At 45.5% G+C, this 25,730-nt stretch overlaps 1 protein-coding gene across 2 annotated transcripts in view; it reads right to left on the bottom strand.

Moving 5' to 3' along the window:
* MYO5C (myosin VC) overlaps positions 1-25,730 on the bottom strand; it is a 1,024,918-nt gene that overhangs the window by 451,727 nt on the left and 547,461 nt on the right. For both annotated transcript variants that reach the window (XM_085644174.1, XM_085644175.1), the window contains exons 17-21: positions 23,902-23,988; positions 23,712-23,823; positions 19,974-20,185; positions 19,367-19,532; positions 17,168-17,314 (exon numbers count right to left, since the gene is read on the bottom strand). In XM_085644174.1, the coding sequence (XP_085500300.1) occupies positions 17,168-17,314; positions 19,367-19,532; positions 19,974-20,185; positions 23,712-23,823; positions 23,902-23,988 (724 nt within the window). The remainder of the gene's footprint in view (positions 1-17,167; positions 17,315-19,366; positions 19,533-19,973; positions 20,186-23,711; positions 23,824-23,901; positions 23,989-25,730) is intronic.

The raw sequence follows: 25,730 nt of genomic DNA, 5'->3' as shown, positions 1-25,730 counted from the left end.
ATAAAAGGCTTGTCAACCGAGCTGTGTCTGAGCCCATTCTTGAACCAGAGTTCGTTTTGGAAGAAATGTTTGGCCAGTTTGCCAGCACTGGAAACCGATACACCCTCCCAGTCTGGTGCAACGCGGCTGCCGGCAACAGTGGATGTTTGTATGGAGTGATGCACCGCGATGCCCCGCAGCAGTGAAGTTTCTTATGGTCGCACTGGGGAGAAAGGAAAGCAGTATTAACTACTGGGTGTATGGGTTCAAGACTGCATGTGTGAAGGGCTGTATGGGTGGGTGAGTGTGTATATGGGTGTGTTGGTGAGTGAATGGATGTCTCAGTGGTATATGTGTGAGCAACTACATATGTAAAAGGCAGTATATGTGAGTGTTGGTGTATATAAATGACTATATGTGAGAGTGAGCGATTGTGAGAGTGGCTTTATGGATGAGTGTGTGCTTGTATCAGTGATTGTATAAGAGAGTATGTGTTAGTATCTGTATGAATAAGTGAGGTGGTGTGTGTATAACTGTATAGGTGAGTAAATGGGAGAATGATTGATTCTTTGCATGACTGACTAGGTGTGTGAGTAACTCTATGGATGAGTGGTGGTGTGTGAGTGTCTGTATAGGTGTATGAGTGCATATATTAGTGCTGTATTGATGAGTGACTGCATGTATGAGTGACTGTATGTGTGAATGAGTGGATGTGTGTGTAGATCTAGGAATCAGTGAGTGGGTATGTAGTAACTGGTATTGGTGCGTCTATGGCTTTGAAAATGGTAGTCTGTATTTTAGAAAGGGTGTATCAAAGGTTATATTAGGGTATGAGGAGGTGCATCAGATTATCACATGGATGTTGTCATCAGTGATGTCATTTGAGATGTCATCAGTGATGGCACTGACAAGGTCATGAATGATGTAATATGTGATGTTATCAGCAGTACACTGCAGGGCGCGAATTATAGTTAGCTTAACTAACTATAACGGACGAATTTCTCTGGTTTTGTATGAGTGAAATGTCCAACTAAATAAAACGTCCCTGAAACCTCTGGTTTTTTCAGTGAATTTCTAAGGTTTTTTAAATGCTAATTTCAAACTATAACGTCCCTGAAACCTATGGTTTTCAGTGAATTTCAAAGGTTTTTTAAATGCCAATTCCTAACTATAATGCCCCTGAAACCTATGTTTTTTTCAGTGAAATTCAAAGGTTTTTTTAAATGCTAATTTCTAACTATATCTACAGAGGTAGTACATGTGCAGAAAGAGGAAGAAAAGCGCAGAAAGAAGCAAGAGAAATGACGAAAGAGACAACAGAAGTCCAGAAAGGCGCAGAAAGAAGCAAGAGATATGCAGAAAGAACCAACAGAGGTGCAGAAAGAGGTCTTCTTACAAAGCCATCCTGTGACCCCAAGTTTTTGCTGACTGGTACTGGTAGTAACTGACTGACTAACCAGGACAGGAGCCATTGCTATGCAGAAAGACACTTAGAATACACTGAAAACACCTACATACACTAGGGTACACTATGGGTTGGGGTACCGCTGTGATTGGCATGACTTTCCCTGTAAAGCCCTAGTACATAATAGGACAGGGGAATTAAAACTACCTCTAAGTCCCTAGCATATAATAGGGCATGGCAGTTTAGAGGCTAGCAGCCCTTTTCTGCACTTGCATGTGTGCACTGCTGAGCCTGAGGTCAGCTTAAAAGTAGCCCTGTGTGTGCAGAGAGAGGCAAAAGAAACAACAGAGATGCCGAAAGAGGCAAGACAGGTGCAGAAAGAAGGAAGTGAAGTGCAGAAAGAGGCAACAGTGGTGCAGAAAGATGCGAGAGGTGCAGAAACAAGTATGAGAAGTGCAGAAAGAGGCAAGAGAATTGCTGAAAGAAGCAACAGAGGTTTAGAAAGAAGCAAGAGAAGTGCTGAAAGAAGCTACAGAGGTTTAGAAAGAAGCAATAGAAGTGCATAAAGAGGCAAGTGAGGTGCAGAAAGAAGCAAGAGCAGTGCAGAAAGAACAAACAGGTGCGAAAAGAGGCAAGAAGGGTGCAGAAAGAGGTAGGAGAGGTACACAAAGAGGCAAGAGGGCTACAGAAATAGGCAGGAGGGATGCAGAAAGAAGGAAGAGAAGTGCAGAAAGAGGCAAGAGAATTGCTGAAAGAAGCAACAGAGGTGTAGAAAGAAGAGAAGTGCAGAAAGAGGCAAGTAAGGTGCAAAAAGAAACAAGAGCAGTGCAGAAAGAACCAATAGAGGTGCAAAAAGAGGCAAGAGGGGTGCAGAAAAATATAGGAGGGGTGCACAAAGAGGCAATACAGCTATAGAAAGAGGAAGGAGGGGTGCAGAAAGAAGTAACAGAGGTGCTGAAAGAGGCAAGATAGGTACATAAAGAGGCAGGAAAGGTGCAGAAAGAGGGAACAGGGGTGCAGAAAAAGGCAAGAGAGGTGTAGAAAGAGAAAAGAGGGGTGTGGAAAGAGGCAAGAGATCTACAGAAAAAAGCAACAGAGGTGCTGAAAGAGGTAAGTGATGTGCAGAAAGGGGCAAGAGATCTGCAGAAAAAGCAACAGAAGTGCAGAAAGAGGCAAGAGGGGTGCAGAAAGAGGCAAGAGAAGTGCAGAAAGAGGCAACAGAGGTACAGAAAGAAGCAAGAGGTGCAGAAACTGGCAGGAAAGGTGCAGAAAGAGGGAGCAGGGGTGCAGAAAGAGGCAAGAGAGGAGCAGAAAGAGAAAAGAGGCGTGCAGAAAAAAGCAACAGAGGTGCTGAAAGAGGCAAGTGAGGTGCAGAAAGGGGCAAGAAATCTTCAGAAAAAGCAACAGAGGTGCTGAAAGAGGCAAGTGAGGTGCAGAAAGGGGCAAGAGATCTGCAGAAAAAGCAACAGAGGTGCTGAAAGACGCGAGTGAGGTGCAAAAAGAAGCAAGAGAGGTACAGAAAGGAGCAACAGGGGTGCAGATAGAGGCACGAGTGGTGCAGAAAGAGTCAAGAGAAGTGCAGAAAGGTACAGGAAAGGTGCAGAAAGAGGGAACAGGGGTGCAGAAAGAGACAAGAGCAGTGCAGAAAGAACCAAGAGAAGTGCAGAAAGAAGCAAAAGAGGTGCTGAAGGAGGCACAAGGGGTGCAGAAAGAAAGAAGAGAAATGCAGAAAGAAGAGGTGTGAAAGAGGCACGAAGATTGCAGAAAGAGACAACAGAGGTTCAAAAAGAGGCAAGAGCGGTGCAAAAAGAGGCAAAAGCGGTGCAGAAAGAAGAAAGAGAGGTGTAGAAAGAGGCAAGAGAGTTCCACAAAGAGGGAAGAGGAGTGCAGAACGAGGCAAGAGATGTGCAGAAACAGGTGAAAGGGGTGCTGAAAGAGGCAAGAAGGGTACAGAAATTTGCAAAAGAACCAACAGAGGTACAAAAAGAGGCAAGTGAGGTGCAGAAGGAGGCATTTAAAGCCCCGGTGCCCGGGCCGGGGGGGTCCACAACAGACCCCTGTATTTGCATAAAGTGTGCCCCGGGGAGGGGGTGACCCCCAGGGCTTGGGGTGGCCCACAAGGCCCCCTGGCCCAAAATAAATAAAAGCCCGGGGAGGTGGCAGTCCCCGGGGCAGTGTGGGGGGGTAGGAGCCCCCTCCACACATTTGCATACAAAAGCCCCAGGGAGGTTCCGGTCCCCGGGGCTGTGGGGTTGCTATGTGCCCCCACGAATTATTACCAAAGCACTAGGGAAGTGGCAGTCCCCGGGCTGCAAGGGCCCTGCATAATAAATCTGCATTACCTCCAGGACCTGGCCCACCCAGGGGTTCTAGAAAACGAAGCACAGGAGACCACGCTTCTTTTTTAAAACATATATTTCGGCGGGGATTCGCGTGCATACCGTATGCAAATCCCGCCAATTTTTTTTTTTTAAAAAGCTTTTTTGGGCCCTGGGGGTCCCTGCGGGACCCCTTGAGCAGGCCTAGTGGGTCAGGGTCTTTCTACCCTGCCCCCTTTTCTTTTTTTTGACCTTTTTTCTTGTGACTCAGTGCAAACGAGTCACAAGATGGCTGCCAACACTTCCTGGTTTGAAGTATTGGCAGCCAATCAGAATCAAGCTCATGCTCGGGAGGGTTTGCGAATCCACCGCAGTGACCAGATATTGATTTTTTTAAAGTATGTATTTCTTAGAAAATACTGAACGGATTTACACCATTTAAAAAAAAGGTCGCTTTCTGAACCAAGAGCTACCTTTTTGCCAAATTTGGTGTAATTCCGTTCAGCAGTTCGGGCTGTAGCTTTATCTGAAGTTTCCTATGGAAATTAACATGGAGAAAATGCATTTTGGTACCCACTTTTTTCTCAGCCCCCACATGACAAATCACCCCGAAATGTTAACACAGGAGCTACCTGGAGCAGGGCACTAGTTTTAAAAATCTCGCGAAGATTCATCAAACGGCGCCAAAGATATTGGCAAATCAAAAAACGCTTTTCCTATGGAAACTAGGTCCTAACTATAACTACTTACTGGCTCCAGGGACGTTAGATCTAAGTTCTGAATTTACACCCACAAAACCATAGAAATTCTGCTGTTAGAGTTATTTCAAGTAACTATAACTTGTGCCTTAACATAACTATAACTTGCCATCCCGCGATGCACAGTTTTTGTATCAATAATTTTATTATAAATGTTGCAGTGATAATATCAATGATGCTATAGAAGATCAATAACGTAATATGTGGTGTAATTAGCTGTGCATGGCGAGGGCTCAGCGGGGGATTGGCCGCAGGGCCTCTCCCCCCATTTTTCCAAGTGCTTGTTCCTTTGTTTGCCTAGTTTTTTTACTGCTTTCTCCTTCCTCTCCCCCATTTTTTTGAGGGCTTTCTTCTGCTTTCATCTCACTTTGAACTGTTTACTCCTTTCTCCTTTCTCCCAGTTTTTAGCACCAGGAACCACAACCTCCCCGGGCCTTTATGTAAATATTGATAGAGGGCAGTGCAGCCCCCCCTCCATGCGCTCATTTGAGCCTTAGGGACCACCACCTCCCTGGGGCTAACTGTGTACTATCTATAATTTAAAAGGGGGCTGCCAGGCTTCCCAATGGACCACCACCTCCCCAGGGCCTAATCATTGGTAGAAAACCAAGAGGCATAGCTACACGCCCACCCTACCGGGCCGATTCCAGGTTCGGGGACCCCATCCCCTGGGGCCTGGTCATACTTCAATGGGGGAGGGGGGCCGCATGGCCACTCCTTCCCCAGGCCGTTTCAGCCCCAAGGACCCCATCCCCTGGGGCCGGACATGAATTTAATGGAAAAGGAAGGCCACACAGCCCCCTCCCAGGTGCGATTTCTGCCCCGAGAACCCATCCTCCGAGGCCCGACCAGGTCACCTAGATGCCCCCAGGGCACCTAGTGTGCAATAGGACTGCAGGGGGCCTAAAGGCCCCCACAGTCCTAGCCAGCCCCCGCCTACTGCCGGACCGGCATTGCTTTGACAGATGGGTCTGTCAGAGCAATATGTTCATCAGTTTCCCTGCACACATATTTGCGTGCAGGGAAACAGATGAAAACGCCCTTTCTGCAAGCAGGAGCTGTTTTACCGGGTCTGTCTCCAGTTAGGCTCGCTGATTAGCTGGTCCTTCTGGAACTCAGAAGTCCTTCTCTTTTTTTAGTCCATGTAGCAGGTGATAGGAGCCCAGTCTCTTTACCCTAGGAAAGCATATTTAGACACTGGCTGCAAACAGGAGTCAGGAGTGTTCTTACTTCCAACTTACGGACAGAAACTTCCTTTTTAAAAATGTTTTCTTCCCAGGTCCAGCAATGGACTGAGGAGGTGGAGGTAAGGTGCCAATCTTATTTTGTGCACTAGTTAGTGATTACCGATTTCCCTGCATCCAATACATTCTCATACTATCACCACTTCCTTTTTCAGCAGTTTCTCTTTTGGTTTACTGTAAATCTTCTCAGAAGCCCTAAAACAAGTCGGCTTCCACCATCCTCCAAGTAGAAGAGCTTTCACCCTTCTCCTGATCACTTCTACCTGACAATGAGTTATCTTCCAGGCTGTCAGAAGCAGAGCTGATGGTACTGCAAATGAATGGCACCAGTTGCTGCCTGCCCCATTTGGCATCACCAAATTAAAGGGAGACCAGTAAAACCAGCCCTTCGTTGTCTCAACTGTTCTCCTTCTACCCATCTCCCATATGGCTAATCCCGGCTAAGCGGCTACTTGCTGACAAACCACCCTTGCCACCCTGACTCCATAAACTAAGCCTCTGTCATCCAGGAACAGGGTTATTAGCAAGCCGGCCAATAATGTATATTTTGGCCATTAGAGTAAGGCAAACTTTGTTTAAACTGATTTTCTCTCAGGCAGCATAAAGTACAAATTTACACTAAAGTGGACATTCATCATTGAATTCGATTTTAGAAAGTAAGTGAAAATTGTTTTATCATCGCTATATCATTTACCCAGGCTAGGCCTGTTCCTGAATAACACGGCTCTACCTATACAAGGAGAACACATTTTGGGTAATGCTGTAATTATTATCTTTTGCATTGTATTCTCTACAACTTTTTTGCCTTTGTTTGCTAAACACAAGTGTACTGGCTATAGGACCCTGCACACTTTACTTCTGCTAACTAGTGATAAAGTGCTTGTGCTCTCTACAATTTCTACACGTCTGATTAGCACATTTAATTTAGTTATTCGTCCCTAGTATATGGTACTATATGTACCCAAAGTCTTAAAATGAAATACTACTTGTGGGCTGCAGCACTCATTTTGCCACCCACTAAAAGGTAATTATAAACATGTCTCTAGGCCTGTCCTGCAGCCCAGATGTGTAGTTTCGACCTGGCAAAATAAAACTTCTGTCAGGCCTAAACTTTCATATTTTCTTACTTATAACTCACTCCTCGGGTAGGCTGTGACTGCCCATAGGGCATAGGGCATGGTATTTAAACAGCTGTTTTTCCACTGTGGCAAGGCCAACTCTCCCATAGGCTAATTCTGGTTTACACTATTACATTCAATAAGTGCTAAATCCAGTTGGGAGTAGCTCGAAAAATATTTCAAAGACTCATTTTAATAGCATTTTAAAATCCAACTTAATGGTCAAGTTGGATTTTAATTAACTATTTTAGAAATTACACTTTTAGAAAGAAGTCATTTTTCGGCCCAAAACTAAAGGGCTTTCCTGCCCGTGTGCACATAGCACCTGACCCCTGGTGGCTCCTCTGTGGTGAGATGTTTATTGCCTCCAGACAGTGGACATAGGGCACTAGCCCATTTCTGGGTTTCAAAGGATGCCCACCTTGTCACTGGCAGATAAAGCTCACATCTTCCATTCGTCCCCCTTTTGTCTCAAGTCAAGGTGGCATAAAACCCAATGAGATGAGAGAAACTGATCAGAACTGGTTTATGTGGTAGACAAAGGCTTGACCTGTACTCACAGGTGGAAGAAAGTGTGTGGCTCCTCACAGATTCCAGACCTTTCCATCAAAGAAATGTGAGGAAAATGTGTTTTAGTCAAAGTTTGATGTTTGCAAGGGATTTTGGGTAAAGCAAACTGGTGAGAGCCACAGAAGTCACTCTATCCTGAATTCCTCTAGGTGTTTAGGTTGCAAACATGTCAGCCTAGGTGCCGGCTGAGTAGGGCCCAAAATCCACAGCTACCCACTTTGCAAAAAACAGGTCAGTTTTGAGTGGGAAAATTTGATGTATCCATGTTGCATTTTAAGACGTTTCCTGTCACGGGCACTGGGCCTACCCACACAAGTGATGTACCATTTTTATCAGAAGACACGTGGAGGCATAGAATAGTAGGATATTTATTATTACCAATTGGATTTCGCTGAATTTGTGCCTTCCAAATGTTAGCCAGTGGGTAAGAAAGAAGACATTTTGAAAAATACCCTCTGAATCATATGCTCGTATGGGTAGCAACAATTTCAGAGAAGTGCAAATAACCACTGCTCCTGAACCCCATATTTTGTGCCCATTTCACAAATACATAGGTTACCTTGATACCTTATTTTTACTCTACATATTTCACCACATGAATTGGTCTATACTCAGTGCACAATGAAAAAACATTGTACGGTGCAGTCCAGCTGTTGGCTCTGGGTACCCCGGGATCTTGTAGAACCTACAAACCAATATATTTCCACAAATAGAAGAGTCTAGTGAACATAATGCACCATTGCTTTTGTAAATCAGCCATCATGATAAAAAGTTACAGATAAAACATTGTGACAAATTACTATTTTTTCCTACTCCTTTTCAATATTTCTTTATTTCAACAGTTAGTTTTTTGGGTGAAACTGAGGGATTTACACACATGACCCCTGCTTAATTCAGAAATGAATCTACTTTTCAAAAATATATAGCTTTCTTAGCTCATCCTTGTGTTTCACACTGGTTTGCACCACAAACAAGAAGTATGTTGAAAGCAAGAAAAATAGAAAAAATGGGCTACCTCTTTGAAAAATGCCAAAACGATAGTAAAAAAAAAATTGTGTTTTGATTCGGCTGTGCATGTTCCTGAGAACTGGGAAAATGGTGACTTTAGTACAACAAATCATTTGTGATTCCATTTTTATGAAGAAAAACCAGACACTGTGGGGGCCTGGATTAGGAGCGTCTTCTTAGAGCTCCGCAGTTCGCTCCTTCTCAGGGCCAATATCCTAGAACACACCGCTATCCTGCTGACAAAATCCAGTGGTGGTGGCGGGAGGCCGGGAAAGCATAGTTCAGAGCCTGACCTGCGGAGCCGTAAGAGAAGGAGGATTGCCGCAGCCGCCATTCACCTTTCTCGCAGGTGAGACGGCTGCGGGAGCGGTGACCCAGTTCTGCGCAGCTTCTGTGACATGCCTGCGGCGGGTCGGCTCCTGAGCTGTGGCTGACCCTTGCGGCCTAGGCAGTCGGCGTACATCGATGCAGCGCCATCATTGTGGTGTCCCTCCCCCAGCTTGTCTGTGCTTTAGCGCCCGAGGGAGTGGCGCTTCAGACTCAGCGGGGCCCACACGGGGCCTGGAGCTCAAGACCGCTGCTTAGCCCGGATAGCTCCGCATGCCACCTAGGGCGGACCGCCCTGGCCAGAGTCGCCGAGACTGCAGTTGCTGGGGCGGCGGAGCGGGGGATCGCTGGTGGGCCTGACACGCCGATTCAGACGTTGCTGCCTGGCTGACGCTGAGTGCATCGAGGCGGCTGCACGGGGTTGCAGAGCTGGTGTTCCCTGAGACCCTGGGCCCTGTTGGTGAGCCGTTTCCCACTGCATGGCTCCCCGCGACTCTTCCCCGCACCAGCTTCCTGTCCCGAGGGGTTTGCCATGCGGCCTATGCTCCAGGAGCCACCTGACTGTCGGAGCACATTGTGGCTGATTTCCCCTGCACACGACCGCCTCCTTGTCGTAGAGGGAGCCTCCCTGCGACACTGGAGCGGAGCTGGTGGTGGTTCTTCCAGGCCCACCTGGGGCGGCTGGGGGCTAGGCCCAGATAAATTCATCGGAGGCCTTGGGAAGTGTGACTGCTGGAAACGCTGGGACAGAGCCCTTTGGCTGGACCTGGGGTGGTTTGCCACATGCTGCTGACCGCCGCCTGCCAGTCTCTTGCTACCTACCTCGCTGGTTGTGCCCGCGGATAGGGCCGGTCGGCACAGATCCTTGTGATCCGCACTCTCGGCCGCCATGGGCAAGGATAAATATGGGCCGGTGGCTCCCAAACAGAACACAATGGACCACTATACTACCACCACCCCCGTGGGGAAGGAGGCGGGGGAGGGTCTATCCTCCGGCACGTCGACATTGCCGGCAGCAATAAACCAGTCGTGGACCGCACTAGAGGCCCCGATCGGGCCGTGGGTTTAGAGGTGTCTTTTCTTCGTCAGGACCTCTGGAAGGCGGTCGACCGGATCACTTAAGCAGAGACTAGGGTCTCCACTGTGGACGGCACTGTATCCACCATATAGCAGAACGTGGATAAGCTCACCATGGTTTCTCGGGAGCTGTCGGAGCGGGTCGAGGACGCAGAAGGTAGGGCCCGCCACAAAAATATTTGTTTGGTGGGTTTTCCAGAAGGTTGCGAGGGGACGTCGATGGACAACTTCCTCTCGGGTTGGCTCAGGGTGTTGTTGACACCTGAAGACATGTCCCCATGCTTTGTGAACGAGAGGGCCCATAGAGCTCTGCCCAAGAAGCCACTGCCAGGGGAGTGTCAGAGGCGGTAATCGCTCCGCTCCTCAATTATGCCGATCGAGATGCCATCCTTCGGTTTGCCTGGCTACACAAGGACAAGATGATCTTTGACTCTCATCCCATCATGATCTTTCCGGATATTACTAGGTTGGTCCAGCAGCAAGGTCAGTCCTTCGTGGCGGCCAAGCGACGACTTCGAGCATTGAACTTATCCTACGTGCTGCTGTTTCCCGCCCTGATGAAAGTCATGTATAACGCCAAGACATTGTTCATTGACACCCCGGAAGAGGTCTTCGTGTGGACTGATGAGAGACGAAACCTCAAGACACACTCGCTACCCCCTGTAGACTCGGACTCCTCCCAGGGCTCGCACTAGAATGGTCGGCAGGGCAGGGACACAACTACAAGGTGTAATCGATCGCGATCCAACTGGAGTGCTCAGAGCCAGGCAGGCCCTGAAGACTGAGTTGCCTGGGCTGACAGACCCACAGTATTCCGTTCCTCTTCAATCGTTGGTTGCAGATGGTGGTGGTGGCCCCGTGTTGGGTTGATCTTGATCCTATGGTTGGGGTCTCATTCCAGCCCTGAAAGGAGTCGGACATAGCACGCCCTGACTGTTTTGGGTAATGTTGGGTAATGTTGGGAGGGGAGATCCATTGGAGAAACCACTTGGGCCATCGTGTTTGGGGCCTGGGACGGAATTCCACTGCGACAGATACTCCTTGTTCTTGAAAGTATAGGGGTGGGGGGAGGCGGGAGGGTCTTAGGGGGTTATTTGTAGTTTGTTCTAAGTTTTATGCACCATGCATGCAAACCATTGTATTGTCACCTTCACTTCGTCCAACACTATGCACGGTAACACCTAGAAATGGCCCACACGACGGTTAGTTCTCCACTGGGGGACCTCAACATCTTAGCCTGGAAAGTGCGAGGCTTACTGAATAAGGTTAAACGGGGGGCAGTACTCCAGTTGGCAAAGCGTTACTCGGCTGATGTCCTGCTACTGCAGGACACACATCTCCTAGGCACCAAGGCCCCTTGCCTCTCCCGTTATGGGTTCGCCACAGTGTATCATTCGGTCTTTAATTGGGGAGCATGGGGCACGGCAGTTCTTGTTCATCGCAGAGTGCCACTCCAGGTTACACAGCATTGGTCCGACCCCGGAGGCCTTTATACGGTTATCTCTGGTAATATAGTCAGCGAACAGATCACAATTGGGAGTGTCTACGCACCTCCTCTGCTCAGCCAGACATTCATAGACAAATAGTCAACTCTGGGGAGATCTCCCAGGTGGCCTGGATGGAGAATGGAACAACGTTATGACTCCATTAGATAGGTGGCGAGCTAGGCCGCAGGAGATGCCCCCTACAAGATCCAAATTGCACACACTGGCACACACACTTGGCTGGTCAGACTCTTGACGGGTCTTGCACCCCTCAGAAGCCGGATTCACATATGCGTCGTCAGTACACCCCACCCTTTCACGCCGTGACTATATATTCCTTCTGCAAAGCTATGTACACAGAGTGTCTCACACGTCTATCTGGTCTCGGGGTCTTTCCGATCATTCGCTGTTTCAACTCAGGCTGCGCCTGCAGATCCGTCGAACCCCATATCGGTGGCGTATGTCCCCATGGCTGCTCCGGGGTGCTGAGTACCAGGAGATGCTCCATCGGGCGATCGCCGAGTTTCTTTGCTTTAATGCCATAAATTACTCGCCGCGATCATTCTCTGAGAGGCTCTGAAGCCTATAATTATAGGGGCAGACATCAGTTTTCGTTCAGGGGAGAAGCAGCGCCGGCTGGAACAGATACGAGACCTGGAGGACCGTTTGGTCCATCTGCAATCTCAAATGGTGGAGAACTCAGACTCCTGTGCATGTGCAGCAGCAACTCCATCAGTTGCACACAGATAGTGCTAAAGAGGCCTGGTTGGTGACCCAATATAGGATATACCAATGGGTTGATAAGTCCAGCCAGATGCTCCATAGGCTCTGCCAGGCCAGAACATCCCCGATGCAGGTCCCCATACTAAGGTCCTCAAACGGAGACATGTGCACCTCCCCCAAGGCTGTGGTTCAGGCCTTTGCCGACTTCTATGCGGCACTGTATGAGAAACGTGAGGTCATTGCTGAATCCCTTAATGATGATTTGTTCACAGATATCCCTCCCCTTCGCCTTTCGGATGAACAGCGCAACGCCCTAGACGCCCCCATATCCCTTGATGAGCTTCAGGCAGCATTATCCAATACCCATCCAGGACATGCACAGGGACCAAACGGGTTCCCGGGCGACTTCCTACGCCCTCATATGGGGACTCTTGGACCGTGTCTGCTTAAGGCCCTACAAGAGGCCTTTGAGCAGTGCACTCTGCCCCCGGACTGGCGACACGCCAAAATTGTAGTCTTCCTCAAGCCTTGCCATCCCCCTGAAGACCCGGGCTCGTATCGCCCCATCTCATTATTGAATTTTGAGCCTAAATTGCTAGGGAAGGTTCTTGCCGACCGCCTTCGCACTTGTATCCAGGACCTGGTGCATCCAGATCAGTCTGGCTTCATGCCACAACGCTCCACCGGACAACATCAGACGGGCTCATAACGTGGTGGCCGAAGCCCACTGACTGAGTTGCCCCACGGAGGTCCAGCTGGCGCACATAAATAAGGCATTGAATTAGTTGAGCTGGACTTATCTTTTTAAACTTCTGAAGGTCGTCAACCTGGGACCACGCTTCCAGGCCTACGTGAAATTATTATATACGGACCTTATGGCATCGGTTCGTGTGGCCGGACATTGTTTGGCCCCTTTCCCTATCCGCATGGGAACTAGGCAGGGGTGTCCCCTCTCCCCGCTGTCATTCGACCTGGCAATCGAGCCATTAGCTGCGTCGGTGCGCCTGGACTCAGTCTTCCGGGGATTGGATTGGTCGCCGGAGTGCTCCGACAAAATTGTGCTGTATGCCGACGACGCCCTGTTCTTCATATCAGATCCTTGGGCCTCCGGGCCCCGTGTGCTCCAAATCCTGAAGATTTTTGAAGAGACCTCCGGGTTATGCGCTAATCCGTCTAAATCGATTCTGTTCCCCATCTACGGTGAACAGAGGAGCCACGCTTGGGCTTTGCAACTGATTATTGCAGACGCGGTCTTTAAATACCTCGGGACCTATATAACGCGGTGTCCTAACGAGGCTTGGTTGTGCAATGTAGCCCCACTGCTCTCTGCGGTCTGTGACGAAATGACGGTGTTGTCCCACCTGCCCCTATCGCTCTACGGTAGGTCTGCCATTTTCAAAATAGTGTCTTTACCACGTGTACTGAATCGGTAACAAATTATCCGTACCCTATCCCCCGTCGTGGTTTCTCCAAATGAATGCACTCCTGAACCAGTTTCTTTGTCAAGGAGGCGCAGTCGGGGTGGCACTCACAACATGTATCCAGTCCACATACTGCGGTGGGATTGCATCGGCCGATATACGGGCGTATTACTGGGCCTCGCAATTACTAGTAATTAACGAATGGTGGTATGGCTCTCAGATGAACCCGGCTTATGACGTGGAGAGGCTCTTCATGGCAGACGCCCTGCTGCTCCATTACTTGTACAGTTCCTCATCACTGGAGGCGTTTCCTCCGGCCTGTCGGACAGTTATTCAGATATGGAGGCGGGTGGTCAGGTCTATGGGTTGTTGGGGTAAGCTGGCCGGGGCTACTCCCCTCTAGCAGGGATCTCATCTCCGGCCCGTCTCGTCACTGGAGGGATTTCGTAAGTGGGACGATATTGGGATATCCACTCTCGGAGATATCATGCAGGGATCCATGCTTAAGTCCTTCCAGAGGTTGCAGACAGACTTCGGCCTTCACAAATCACAGTTCCATAGATATTAACAGCTCTGGCATGCCCTGTCCCCCCTGATTCGACATCTCCAGTCCTTACCCGAGTTTCATCCGCTGGAGGGCTGTTTACTGATAAGCGACCTGGGGGCCCACAAAATCCGGCAAATCTACCAAACGCTCACTACACATGCAAAAACCACTATACACCGGACCCGAGCGGCATGGGAGGCAGACTTGCCCGCTTTGGCAGACGACGATTGGACGGAGGCGCTGGCTAGTCTTAGGTACTCCACGGTCTCCACTAGATACATGCTGATCCAATTTAAATATCTCCATAGGGTTTATTATACACGCCTCCGCGTCTGGAAGATGGGAGCCATTCAGTCCCGCATCTGTCTCCGTTGTGACTCGGACAAGGAGACGTTTCTTCACACGGTGTGGAGCTGTGGGGCATTGCAACACGTCTGGTCGGGCGTACTGTCTTGCATGGGGTGGGTATTAGCATGGGACATTCCCTCAGACCCTAGATTGACACTCCTTCACAGCACAGAAGACATTGGGGAGAACAGATATAAAAGACACCTTCTGTTCTTGGGCCTTACACTGGCAAAGCGTGACATTGCGCAGCATTGGAAAGATACATCCCCACCCTGTGTAGCGAATTGGAAGAAGGCCATGGACAGGTGTATGTCTGTGGAGGTTGCGGTGTTTCAGGCGAGAGGCTGCCCGCAAAAGCATGGGAAGATCTGGGCCAGGTGGGCCAAATATAGGGGATTGATTTGTCCTTACTGATGCAACCCGTGACTCAAGATCCCCTTGAACGGCTGGTGGTAAATGGCTTACCGGGTTAATATGAGGGGTGCATATAACTGTGGACAGAATTTTTGCGATGTGCATGCGCTCTGCAGTTAGTGGTATATATGGTGCGTGGTTGGGGAGGGGGTGAGGGGTGGTTGTCTGTCTGATGTTCAGCAGACCTTCTGGGAGAAAACTGTGCAGTGCCTAGAGTTTTTACAATATGCTTTACGACTGTATGTTTCTTATCAGGCTTGGCCCATCTGGTACTGGAGAAAATCAATAAAATCTGTTGTTGAAAAAAAAAACAGACACTTTTGTCCAGAGCACTTTATTCTTTTTTTTCCGAAAACCTCTAGATTTTGCTATGTTTTGGTTATTTTCTTCGTCCCTTTCAGGAAAATTCACAAATACTGGGTACATTTAGAATTCCCAAGATGTTGGACAAAAAAACAAAAAAAATTTGTGCGGATAGTTAATGTGGACAAAATGCTAAGGAGGCCTAAGCGCAAGCTACCCCAAATAGCCAAAAAAGGCTTATCACTTGGAGGAAAAGCCCTAGCTGCGAAAATGCAGTCACAAAACAATAGGTCATGGCAGTGAGTCTCCCTAATAGTGAGAGTTGCAAACACTATTTTGCGAGTCAGTGACTCGCAAAATAGCGTTTGTACATGCCATTACCCTTTTTTCCAGTCTCAAACGGCCCGATCTCCCGTTTGCGAGTGCGGGTCGTGCATCTGGCCTATAATTATTACTTCTCTGCAGGTAGTAGCTGTTAGAATCCGATTAACTTCCAGTCATGACTTATAAGGGAGTGGTGAAGGAAGGCAGTATTATCTTACTTTCCAAATGCATGAATTAAAGTGAATTTCCACACCTGTCTCGCAGAAGGGTAATTAATTTAAAAACATGCAAATGACTAAAGTGAACAACTCTTAGAGGCCTAAGGTCCCCATCTGGCTCCTCCCAGAATGACAGAGAAAAGGTAATGGAATGGCCAGGGAGGGCACAACTGAGTCCCATAAGTGCTGTGTAAACGAAAGCGCTCCTTTGTCTTCTTGTTTATTCAAGTAGGAAACTCGTTGGATCTTGCATGTCCAGCTGCACAGCACAGTTTCTGATTGTTGTCAGGTAGTTGATGGAATTTACTCTGTGCTCTCATTGGATGGGACACAAACAAAAGGAGGGCTGAAGCCGGGAAAGAATTCTGGCCCTGAGTACCTTCAATGTCTTGTTGGAACTTTGGACTGCTTATGCCTCTGGGAGAATTTCAGAAACTAGGCAAACTAAGATGGAAGGAAATATTCTGGCATAGGCACTATGGGATGATTTGGTGGTAGTTTTCCAAAAATGGAAGATATTTACACCTTTCAAATATCCCTACCATGGTCCTTGTGGCTCTTAACTATGGAGCAAGGAAGAGGGAAGAAGTGTTACTAGGCATTCACTTGACTTTGAGGAACAGACAGACGTGTGTGCAACCCCGCAGGAAGCGGTACACTGATACGTCATCTATATAATGCTCCATGCCTCTGACCCAGAACACCTGAAGTCTGATGAAGTCTGGCATTGCATGTATCTGGAAAACATCATGGGTTCACAGCTACAGATGCAGGCTCATTTATATCAGCCCAGATACGACTTCCCAAACATTTTATATTTTGAGCCAGTTTCATGCAGCTTGACGGCTTTTTGTGAATGGTTTGACCAAACGTCACATCTCAGCTCCCTGCATTCTTCCTCGCTGCAGAGTCAGCTCTGCAACATCTGCTTAAGCCTGGCTTGCTGAGGATAGCTACGCATTTACAAGCGGGTTTGACAATGACTTGAGGGGACTCTCTTGTGTTTGTATCTGACCCGAGGCCCGCCCCTGGGATAGCTTTTGTTGAATAATAACTCCAAACCTCAGACCCAATTTACTTTTTTTGCGTTTTTTTCTTATGAATAATCAGTATTTATTGTCACACCAATAATTTGCAAGATAAAGTTATTGCATTATCTGCACTTTTGCATACCTTTTGACATCGAGAAACACCTGTCTTCTTCCAGAGTAAAGCCTTGGTTCTAAAGCCACGTTTGCTAGGGTAAGCAAAGGACACTACAGGGAAAATGTTTTACCATTTCAGACCAGAATGCGGACTATAGCTAAACAGGTTTGTTTATCAAAGATATTTGCGCTACAAGGCAATTTCAATGCATGAAGCAAATGGCTAGGAAGGAAGGTGCATAATTAGGTTGGGCTGAACTAATGTACAAGGATGGATTTATCAACGAAATAACTTTAGTTGACATGTGAAGCCAGCATTGACAACAAGCAAATCACCTGTATAGCAAACATTTGTTTTTATATAAATAACTTAGTGAGGATTCAATTGGTTAACGTAAAAAAAACACCAACTTTGCAAATACTTAGAGTCCTCTACCTGTTCTTCCAGTTTCTTCTGCAATCGCTGGACCCGATAAGAAAGTTGAATGTTCAGCACAAAGCGGCGAATACTCTGGAATCTGCGTCTTGCCAGCCATGCACGGGCATACTTTTGCAGTATTAGGGCCTTATGTTCCTCCACCATCTTTAAAATTAAAATAGAAAAAATACATAAATACAATGCGAATTTGAACTTTGGCACTTTTCCACTTAGGAGCAGTTTTAGGATAAAGATACATCGTAAAATAGATACATTATTTTATGAGATATATTTATTGGGGATATTTTTGTTGATTTTGAGGGTAACATTAGCATTTGTATTGCACAATTCTTCAAACAATTCAGAAACGAAATTGCCAGGTGAACAGTTTACAGACATTCCTACATTTGAAGAATGGAAAATATCTGCTAATCAAATGGCAAATACACATTTAGGTTCAGCATGGTCAATTGTGACAAATTAACACCTGACTAGGTGTTCAGTTATATAGGAGCATGGGTCTTTTCACAAAAACATCTATATTTGTTTCTGGACAACAATTAAACTCACAAAAACATTGAGGTACAAAAGCCCCCATAACAAACATAGGCACTATATGTTGTCTTAGGACGGAATCAAATGTTTTAAGCGCAACTGAGACTCTGTTACCAACAGAGAACAATGGTGCAAGTAAGACTGATTACCAGCCCAAAAGGCCACAGGGTAACTTGCCTGCCATATAGCGCTTTAGTGCTGGAACACTTTTGACTTTAATTGGAGTCAGAGTCGCACTCCTGTGACTCGGACTATGAGTGGGCCTAAACTGAATGATGACCAGAATGAAAGGGGAATAACCATTACAGCTAGCGGAAGGGGAGTGATACTCAGGAACCACCAATTGAAACACTAGACCCCTGACCTTGGGCGTATATTGTTTGGGAATGAAGTATTTTACGTTGTGTCGGTATTTAAATACTCCTTTTTTCAGAGCAAGTATTTGACAATCTTTTATTGCAGCTATTGAGCATATTCTGAAAAGCCCTAATCCACAGGATAACTGGAACAATATAGAAAATGGCAACCGACTAAATCTTATTGTATAGTTGGCATTTTATATGGACATTTTATCTCACACAGTCAATCTAGTCAATTTACTTCTAGACAATTTTGTTTTTGTGGAAAGTTTTAAATAATAGAACTTTCAGATTGCTTAAACCGTTAGACAACATTTTACGTGCATTATAACGTTATTCAGATTTTAAAATATTGTAAAACGCATCGCTGAAAAGTGGTATTTAATGGAAGATTAAGTTTAATATATATATTATTTTATAAAAACGTGTAAATTGTAACGATTTTAAGTAATCATATACAATAAACTATTTGACTTCACTTGAGTTGTAACCCTATGTCACCCCCCTGTGTCTATCCCCCCCCCCCCCGATAAGCCTAGGACTGCTTTCCCCACACTACCACCAAGAGTCAAGTGCTGAAGGGATACTTGGCCCACTTGATCAGGATTCATAGTAGGTCGGACCCGGGACATCAGAAGCAAAAGCCCTCAATCTACCATGGTTGGGCCCAGTGGCTCTCACTAGCCTCTTAGCTCTCTGAAGGGGCTATTGTTCTGACATTGCCTATAAATTATTTTGGGCAAGGCATAAGCTATCAGACACAGATACAAATGGTTGTGATTAGAGAAGCATTCCCGGGACTTGGCATTTATGGCAATATCGCAATATCGCAATAGTTGCGCCTGAGATAATGCAAGAAGCGTGTCATAGCACAGATAGATGACACACCGCTGGTACCAGCAACATTTCTCTTTCTTAAGCCAAAAGACAAGTCCATGACAGCGAGGAACAAGAGTGGTCAACAAAGCTTATTGAGTAAATGTGATGGCATCTGAAAGAACTCCGTCAACTGACTTTTGAAAGAAGATAGAAAGGATCGAGAGAAAACTATAATAAACTCAACAGAAGAGGATTCGCATGACTGGGATAATTGCCTGGGGAAGATAACCACAATAAAATTCCTTTTCCATAAAACCATGCATGACCACAAAGTCATAATGGTAGTCACTAATAAATTACTTCAAGTAAATCTAATTTCAGCTGGACAGCCCACCAAAGGATGTAAACAACACAAGGCTTTTCATTTCTTACCCACATGGCAGCTCTATTACACGTTATATAACTGATGCGTGAGATTGCCTACCTTCCGATATCTTTTTCTTGCTAAATACCCTCTTGTGTATGCTTGAATGGTCACAGCAGCCACAAGGATGAGCTGGTAAATGCGCCGGATGAGGAATCCACGGCAGTACTTCTGGATGGTTATAGCTGCCCAGGCATGCTTGAGAGCTGTAGCAGTTATTGCTTGGCTTCAATAGTGATACAGAAAGGATAACAATTAGATACTTTTGTACATGGGATCCTGAGATAATTTTTACAGGTGTGCCAAACCAATAAAGGGAACAGTTTACAATAAAAAGAATTGTCTGAATTTAATGCTATTGAAAATACACAATTTCATTAACTGAGCAAATGAATTTACTCTTAATATCAGAGTTATTACTCAAGTGATCACAAACGCACGAACAAAAATCTTGCATGTGACTAGAGTTCCCAGTGATAATATATGCACAATGTGCTGCTTCATTACACATTTTAACACGTACATGCTCAGTAATCAGTAAGCACAAATCACAGTTGTGTTAACCAGAGAAGTATTGTACCATGAAGAATTGATGCAATTTTCGAGTACATTGCCAATCTCAACATTTGCATAGTCAGTATCAAAATAATTCATATATGGAAATTACCGTACAGTCCGCTGTCCACGGAAGTATTGTTGAATTACAATAGCAGCTTGCTTAACTTGAAGAAACTTCTTCCTCTGTACCCACCCTCGAATGTTCTTTTGGATTGTAACACATGCATTCCTTAACTTATCTGACCGTAGTTTCTCTAAAAAGGCCACCAGGCCAGCTCGAAAGAAAATTTTAGTTCTGCCAAACTGGTACTGGTTGCTATCCTGGGAAAGAAAATAGTTGAATTTATTGATGTACAGAAAGTGTATTGTCAGACAATACTGAATTTTTTTTTAAAAAACATTCACATGCTTAAAAAAATCGCAAGTGGTTGAGTAGGGTTTCAGAACAATTTGCATAACTTTCGTCCTTAGAAGATCTTTGGATTAGGATTTTTTCTATGAGATGCATCTCATCCAAAATACATTTCAAAGGAAGAGACATTTGGTCAATATAGACTATATTTGGGGGAGAAAATTACACTCAGGAGTATATGTGGCAACAAATCTCGCTTTCTTCTTCTCAAGGTCATTCCAAAGTCAATTGATAAGTAAAATGGGCCTAATAGGAGATACTCCTTAGTACCTGCCATTTTTCTGAGTGACACTATCCTGAGGTCCTATAATTGCAGGTTGAATATGGCAAACCAAGGATGCCTACCATACATCAGGTGGACTGGATTCATGCCACATTTTCAGGATTGACACATCTGCTAAATCTATGCATAATGAATCTTGTTCTGGTAGGTGTGCTATGTGTGGTATGCAGAAGGGGGTGAGTGATGAGGGATTTACACCTCAGTTATGTCCTCCATTTTCCCAGTCCTGCATAATATTATAGTGGTGTAATGTCAATGAAGTTGGTATTTAGTTCTTTCAACTTTGCAATTGTTATTTCTATATTGTATATTTCTCTTTTGAATTGATGTTACCAGATGGCGTGTACTTCCATTGTACATTGTTGTAACATCATTATTAATTGTTTCACCTAAGGGAAGGAGCTGTGTTGTAACTTGTAATGTTGCCTTACATCCTTTCCCTTAGCTTTCTGTTCCCTGCTGCTCAGCCAGTTTGAATGTGATGTGTGTGTGGAATGTTAGAATACCTGGTGAGGTGGTGGAATGTTGGAGTGCCTGGTGGAGTGGAGAGAAAGACAGCTGGAGTGTGTGGGCTGCTCCTGGTGGGGCTCAACTGCTGAACTACTGAACTTATTATCCTACTTACCATCCTGTAACTAAGCCTAATAAACCTCATACCTACAACCTACTTCATGGCTACCAATGGATTCCTTTTGGATTACATCAATTTCTTATTATTATGCTTTTGTTCTTGTACTTTTGTCCAACAGGATGATCAAGACTGACTATTTAACCTCAAGAACTACCACTTAAAACCCCACTAATATATAAATCAAACCTCCTCAACCAATAACCCAAATTCTTATAATTTCACAGTACAAAGGGCTAGTATTTATGTTGTTAGGAAAGCCTAGATGTGTACATCATTAGTTTGTAAACAGAAAAAGCTCAAAATCCAGCAACAAGTTATCAAGATAGTGAAGTAAAGGAAACAAAGCTGAAGAGTTATTAGTAAATACCATTGTGCCCCTAAAACAGGCTAATGCATTCAAATCAAAATGGAAAAAAAAATGAACTAGCATTTAAAATTAAAGTGCGGTCATGTGAGGAAAGAAAATACATCAAAGAAAACACACTAATTCACTTATAAGACACATTATACTGCATCTGCAGGCTCACAAAATAGAGAGGTTATTAGTAAACAGCACTGCACCCCTATAACAAGCTAATGCATTCATGTTGAAAGCAGAAAAGAATGGACCAGCAACTAAAATATAGCCATGCCAGCATATTAAATACGCCAAAGAATACAAACTAACTCACTTATAAGTCACATGTCATATTGCATCTGCAGTCTGCCAAAAGGATCACTTGTGCTCCATCACTAATACGAACATGCATGAAAAATGGAATGACATTCTTTTGTGGACAACCCCTCTATGAAATCGTAAAATCTGGAAAAACACATAAAAACCAATGGCTGAAGTGGGCTGGCCCAAAGCCCTCTCCCTCTCTGCACCTCTTGTTCTTCTTTCCTGAAAAGCCGATGACATTAGATGGAGCCAGCCCTGAAAAGACGAACAAGATGTCTACTAGTCTTGTATGCATGCTCCAAATGCGGTTTTTGTTTTAATAGTGGATAAATGGCCTCTTGGATGGCCCAAACGGATGTTGCAGGCAATTATAGGCTTTTTCCTTCCTTCCTGCACCTTCTCAGTTAACTCAAGAATTTGTGAATCATCAGCTCTCCAAGTATTTGGAGGTAAGGCTTCATCATTCGAGGCAATCAGGTCTCAGACCTAGGCATAGTACTGAGACTGCTTTGGTGGAAAACTCGGATCTTAGAAGATGTACCGTTGATGCAGGTGGCCGGGCAGTCTTGGTATTGTTGGTCCTGTCGGAAGTGTTTGACGTGGTCCCACATGCGAGGCTGCTCGCATGCTTCCTTGAAATAGGCATTAGAGATAATGCCTGGAAATGGATGAAGTCCTTCCCTGAGGATAGGATTCAAGAAGTCTGGCTACCTCCTTATTCCTCGCTAGCCGAAGGGTTTCGAGTTGAGTCCCTCAGGGCTCATCTCTTAGCTCCACTATGTTTAATATCTATATGTTCCCCAAGCCAAGGTGGTGGAATCATTTGGGGCTAAGATTATTTCTTAAGTGGATGACACCCAGATCTTCTTTACTTTTAGCATATGGATGCCTATCGATACGGATGCCATTCAACCCTGTCTCTCGGCTGTCTTCCAATGGATGACTCACAATCATTTGAAGTGTAACACTGAGAAGATGGAGGTGCTTAGCTTTGGACATAACTTTGCTTCAAACTTGGATGTCCACTCGCCTGCAGGGGTGACCCCACCAAGCACCCAAACTGATTCTAATAAACAATTTAGGGTTTAAATATACTAATAATATGTCATTCCACAATCAAATCATCTCGGTGGTTGGTGTTTGTTTTGGCATCCTACGCATGGTAAAATTAATCTGCACCTCTCATTTCCATCTAAGATCACAGTGGTATTTGACCTGGTTATGTCCAGACTGGACTACGCCAATGCATTATATGCAAGCCTGCCAAAGTTTCTTTTGAATTGACTCCAGACTGTTCAGAACGAGGAAGCATGGTTGATGCTTGGTCTCCCAAGACGTGAACACATCTCCAGGCACTTGAGTCACCAATAAAAAAGTTTTCTTTTTAAGTCCGCTCTCTTAATGAATAGAGCAATCCTAGAGTTCGCCTGGCTACAGCAGGCGGTGGCTCCTTCTCTCTTTTGGCAGGGGTTGGTTAAAACAAGTTTCCTTTAGACTTGTGTCAAACTAAAACTGAAGCTGTTTTCAGGAAAAAGCACAGAACTGGCTCTTTTCGCGGTAATTGCCTTCTTCCTCTGCTTCTCACCTTGACCTTATAGCGCCGGGACAATCGTGAGTACCTAGGCGCTCGATAGATCTCATCACTATCACCTATAGCAATGTGCCATCTATGCTACAGACTAGAATTACGTTTTTTATCAATACACGTTTGGAGACCTGCAGTTCTGGGAAACCAGGAGCATATACATGTTCTACCTTCCAGCTCCAAGAGATGTTAAACTCCCACACATTACAACACAATGTATAGTTTAATGTATACACAGTGAGCAATTTAAAATAAGCAACAGAAGCGCGATGTACCTTGATTAATCGCTGCAAAACGTTCTTACAAATCTGTTTCTTATCGTTCAGTGAAAGCTCCTGTTGAGTCATGAGGATGCTGTAGCGGCCATAAAACTCGAGATAAGTCCATCTGCAGAACAAAAAAGTACGAGTTAAAATGTATCTCAAACATCTAAGATTTGTTTGAAAATATAATGACCCCGCATACCTGGAGGGATAGCTCTGGGCACTGATTCGAATTGTTTCCAAAACGCCACACGCTCTCAGTTGCTGCACAACTCTTTTTGGGTCGTATCTGACGAGAATCATAAACGTGTATTAGGGGTTTATAAAATATATAGACAGGAGCTCTAAAAATATATGCACGCCATAATGATGTGTTACATAATTCTGAAAATTAATGACGCTGTGATGCTGATTGGTAGATTTTTTACAGTTCCCTAAGAAATCTTAACACTAGCGTAAAGACGTAGATGAATGCTTTATATCCCTCAGTAAATCTCCAGGACTTTATACTGCCACTAATAGACTTAATAAGCCATTGTTCCAAAAACAATGTACGTGAGTCACAAAGCTATTTAGGGCTGTAAATGTATGCTTAGTGAAGAAATGGCTTCATTTAAATATGTTCAGATATACATTGTTTTACTACTGAATGGTTTTACTACTGCAAGGTTTTACTATAGCCATGTATCTCACACAGTGATATATTGCACACAACTGGGTGGAGTGTGGGAGAGTCAAAGCTTGGTTTGCATTGAAAGTTTGTGAACGCCCACAAAATTGAGAGTTTATAAACATTCACAAACTCTTCTACACCTCTGGAAATGGTCAGACATATACTCTTGCAAAGGGCCGGAGCATCTTCCCTTCCTAGGTAGGAAGGGCAACAGTGTGAGAAGTTGGCCTGGTATATGCTGTCCACTGGTTAAAGTGGGCACCTTGCACCTGTCCAAACGACACTTATTGATGATTAGGTTAAAGACAACCTTTATTGAAAGCAATCCTAGTGGTAGCTATGAAGAGCAGCCTTCAGGCTAAGTCTCGAAGGAATGTAAAGCAGCTTGGTTTATCAGATTATAACCTCCTGAATGACCAAATGAAAGGATAACCACACAAGATATATATAAAATATATATATTTATTACTAAACCCTCTCTACTAACCTCTTTATAAGATTAGAGCACAAGATACACAAAATTAAAGCACTAGAGCGACAGTAAATAGCACAATACACAGTGTGCCCCAGGGGGAGACCAAACCATATATTAAGAAAGTGGTATAACAACCACGACTTGACTAGACACAGTGCCTAGAGCACACATAATCGCTGGGACCCCAAGGAACCACCCAAGGTAGTGACACAGGGGACCCACGGGGACGCGTGCAGTGTGAGAACACAGCCGCGACCTCCGTACAATCCTATGGGAAAGTCGCGGTTGGAATTTTAAAGCTTAAGGACACTGAGGAGAGGACTTTGATCAAACCCTTTCAAACTTAGAAGGTTCTAAGGCCAGCACTCATGTTCCCTAACCCAGCGAAGCCGGTTGCATAGGTGTCAAATGGTGTCGGGAATCTTCGTAGTTTTTCAATGGCGTGATGCGGCAAAGTGCTGCTGCCGTGAAGAGGAAAAGTGTCCGGTGTGATCCAAGCCTAGATCGGAGCTGAGAAGACCCTGAAAGCAGAGGGGACAGAGTCTGGGTCACTTGCCAGTGACCAGTGTCTCGGTAGATGAATGCCCACCGATGTCGGGTGCTTCAGGTGTGAAGAGGTGAAGCTTGACTCTGCAGCCACGGGGACCAGGAGATGTTGACGATGACCAAAGTCCGCAGGCAAGCTGTCCCACGAAGGATGTTGAGTGCTTGGGGGGTCAGTGTCTGGATTGGAGACCCAAAAGTCTTGGCACCTGCAACCCACGCAGTCAGAGAAAAGATGCTTCGGTGTGGACCAGCAAGGTCCTGTGGACTCCCCAAGCAATGGAGAGTCAGGGCACATCTGGAGCAACCAGAAAAGCCCACTGAAAGTTAAAGTACCCTT

This window comes from Triturus cristatus, chromosome 3_1, assembly GCF_964204655.1.
Source record: "Triturus cristatus chromosome 3_1, aTriCri1.1, whole genome shotgun sequence".
Classification (NCBI taxonomy): domain Eukaryota; kingdom Metazoa; phylum Chordata; class Amphibia; order Caudata; family Salamandridae; genus Triturus; species Triturus cristatus.
The sequence above is the reverse complement of the archived record's forward strand: the minus strand, read 5'-3'. Positions and strand labels throughout refer to the sequence as shown.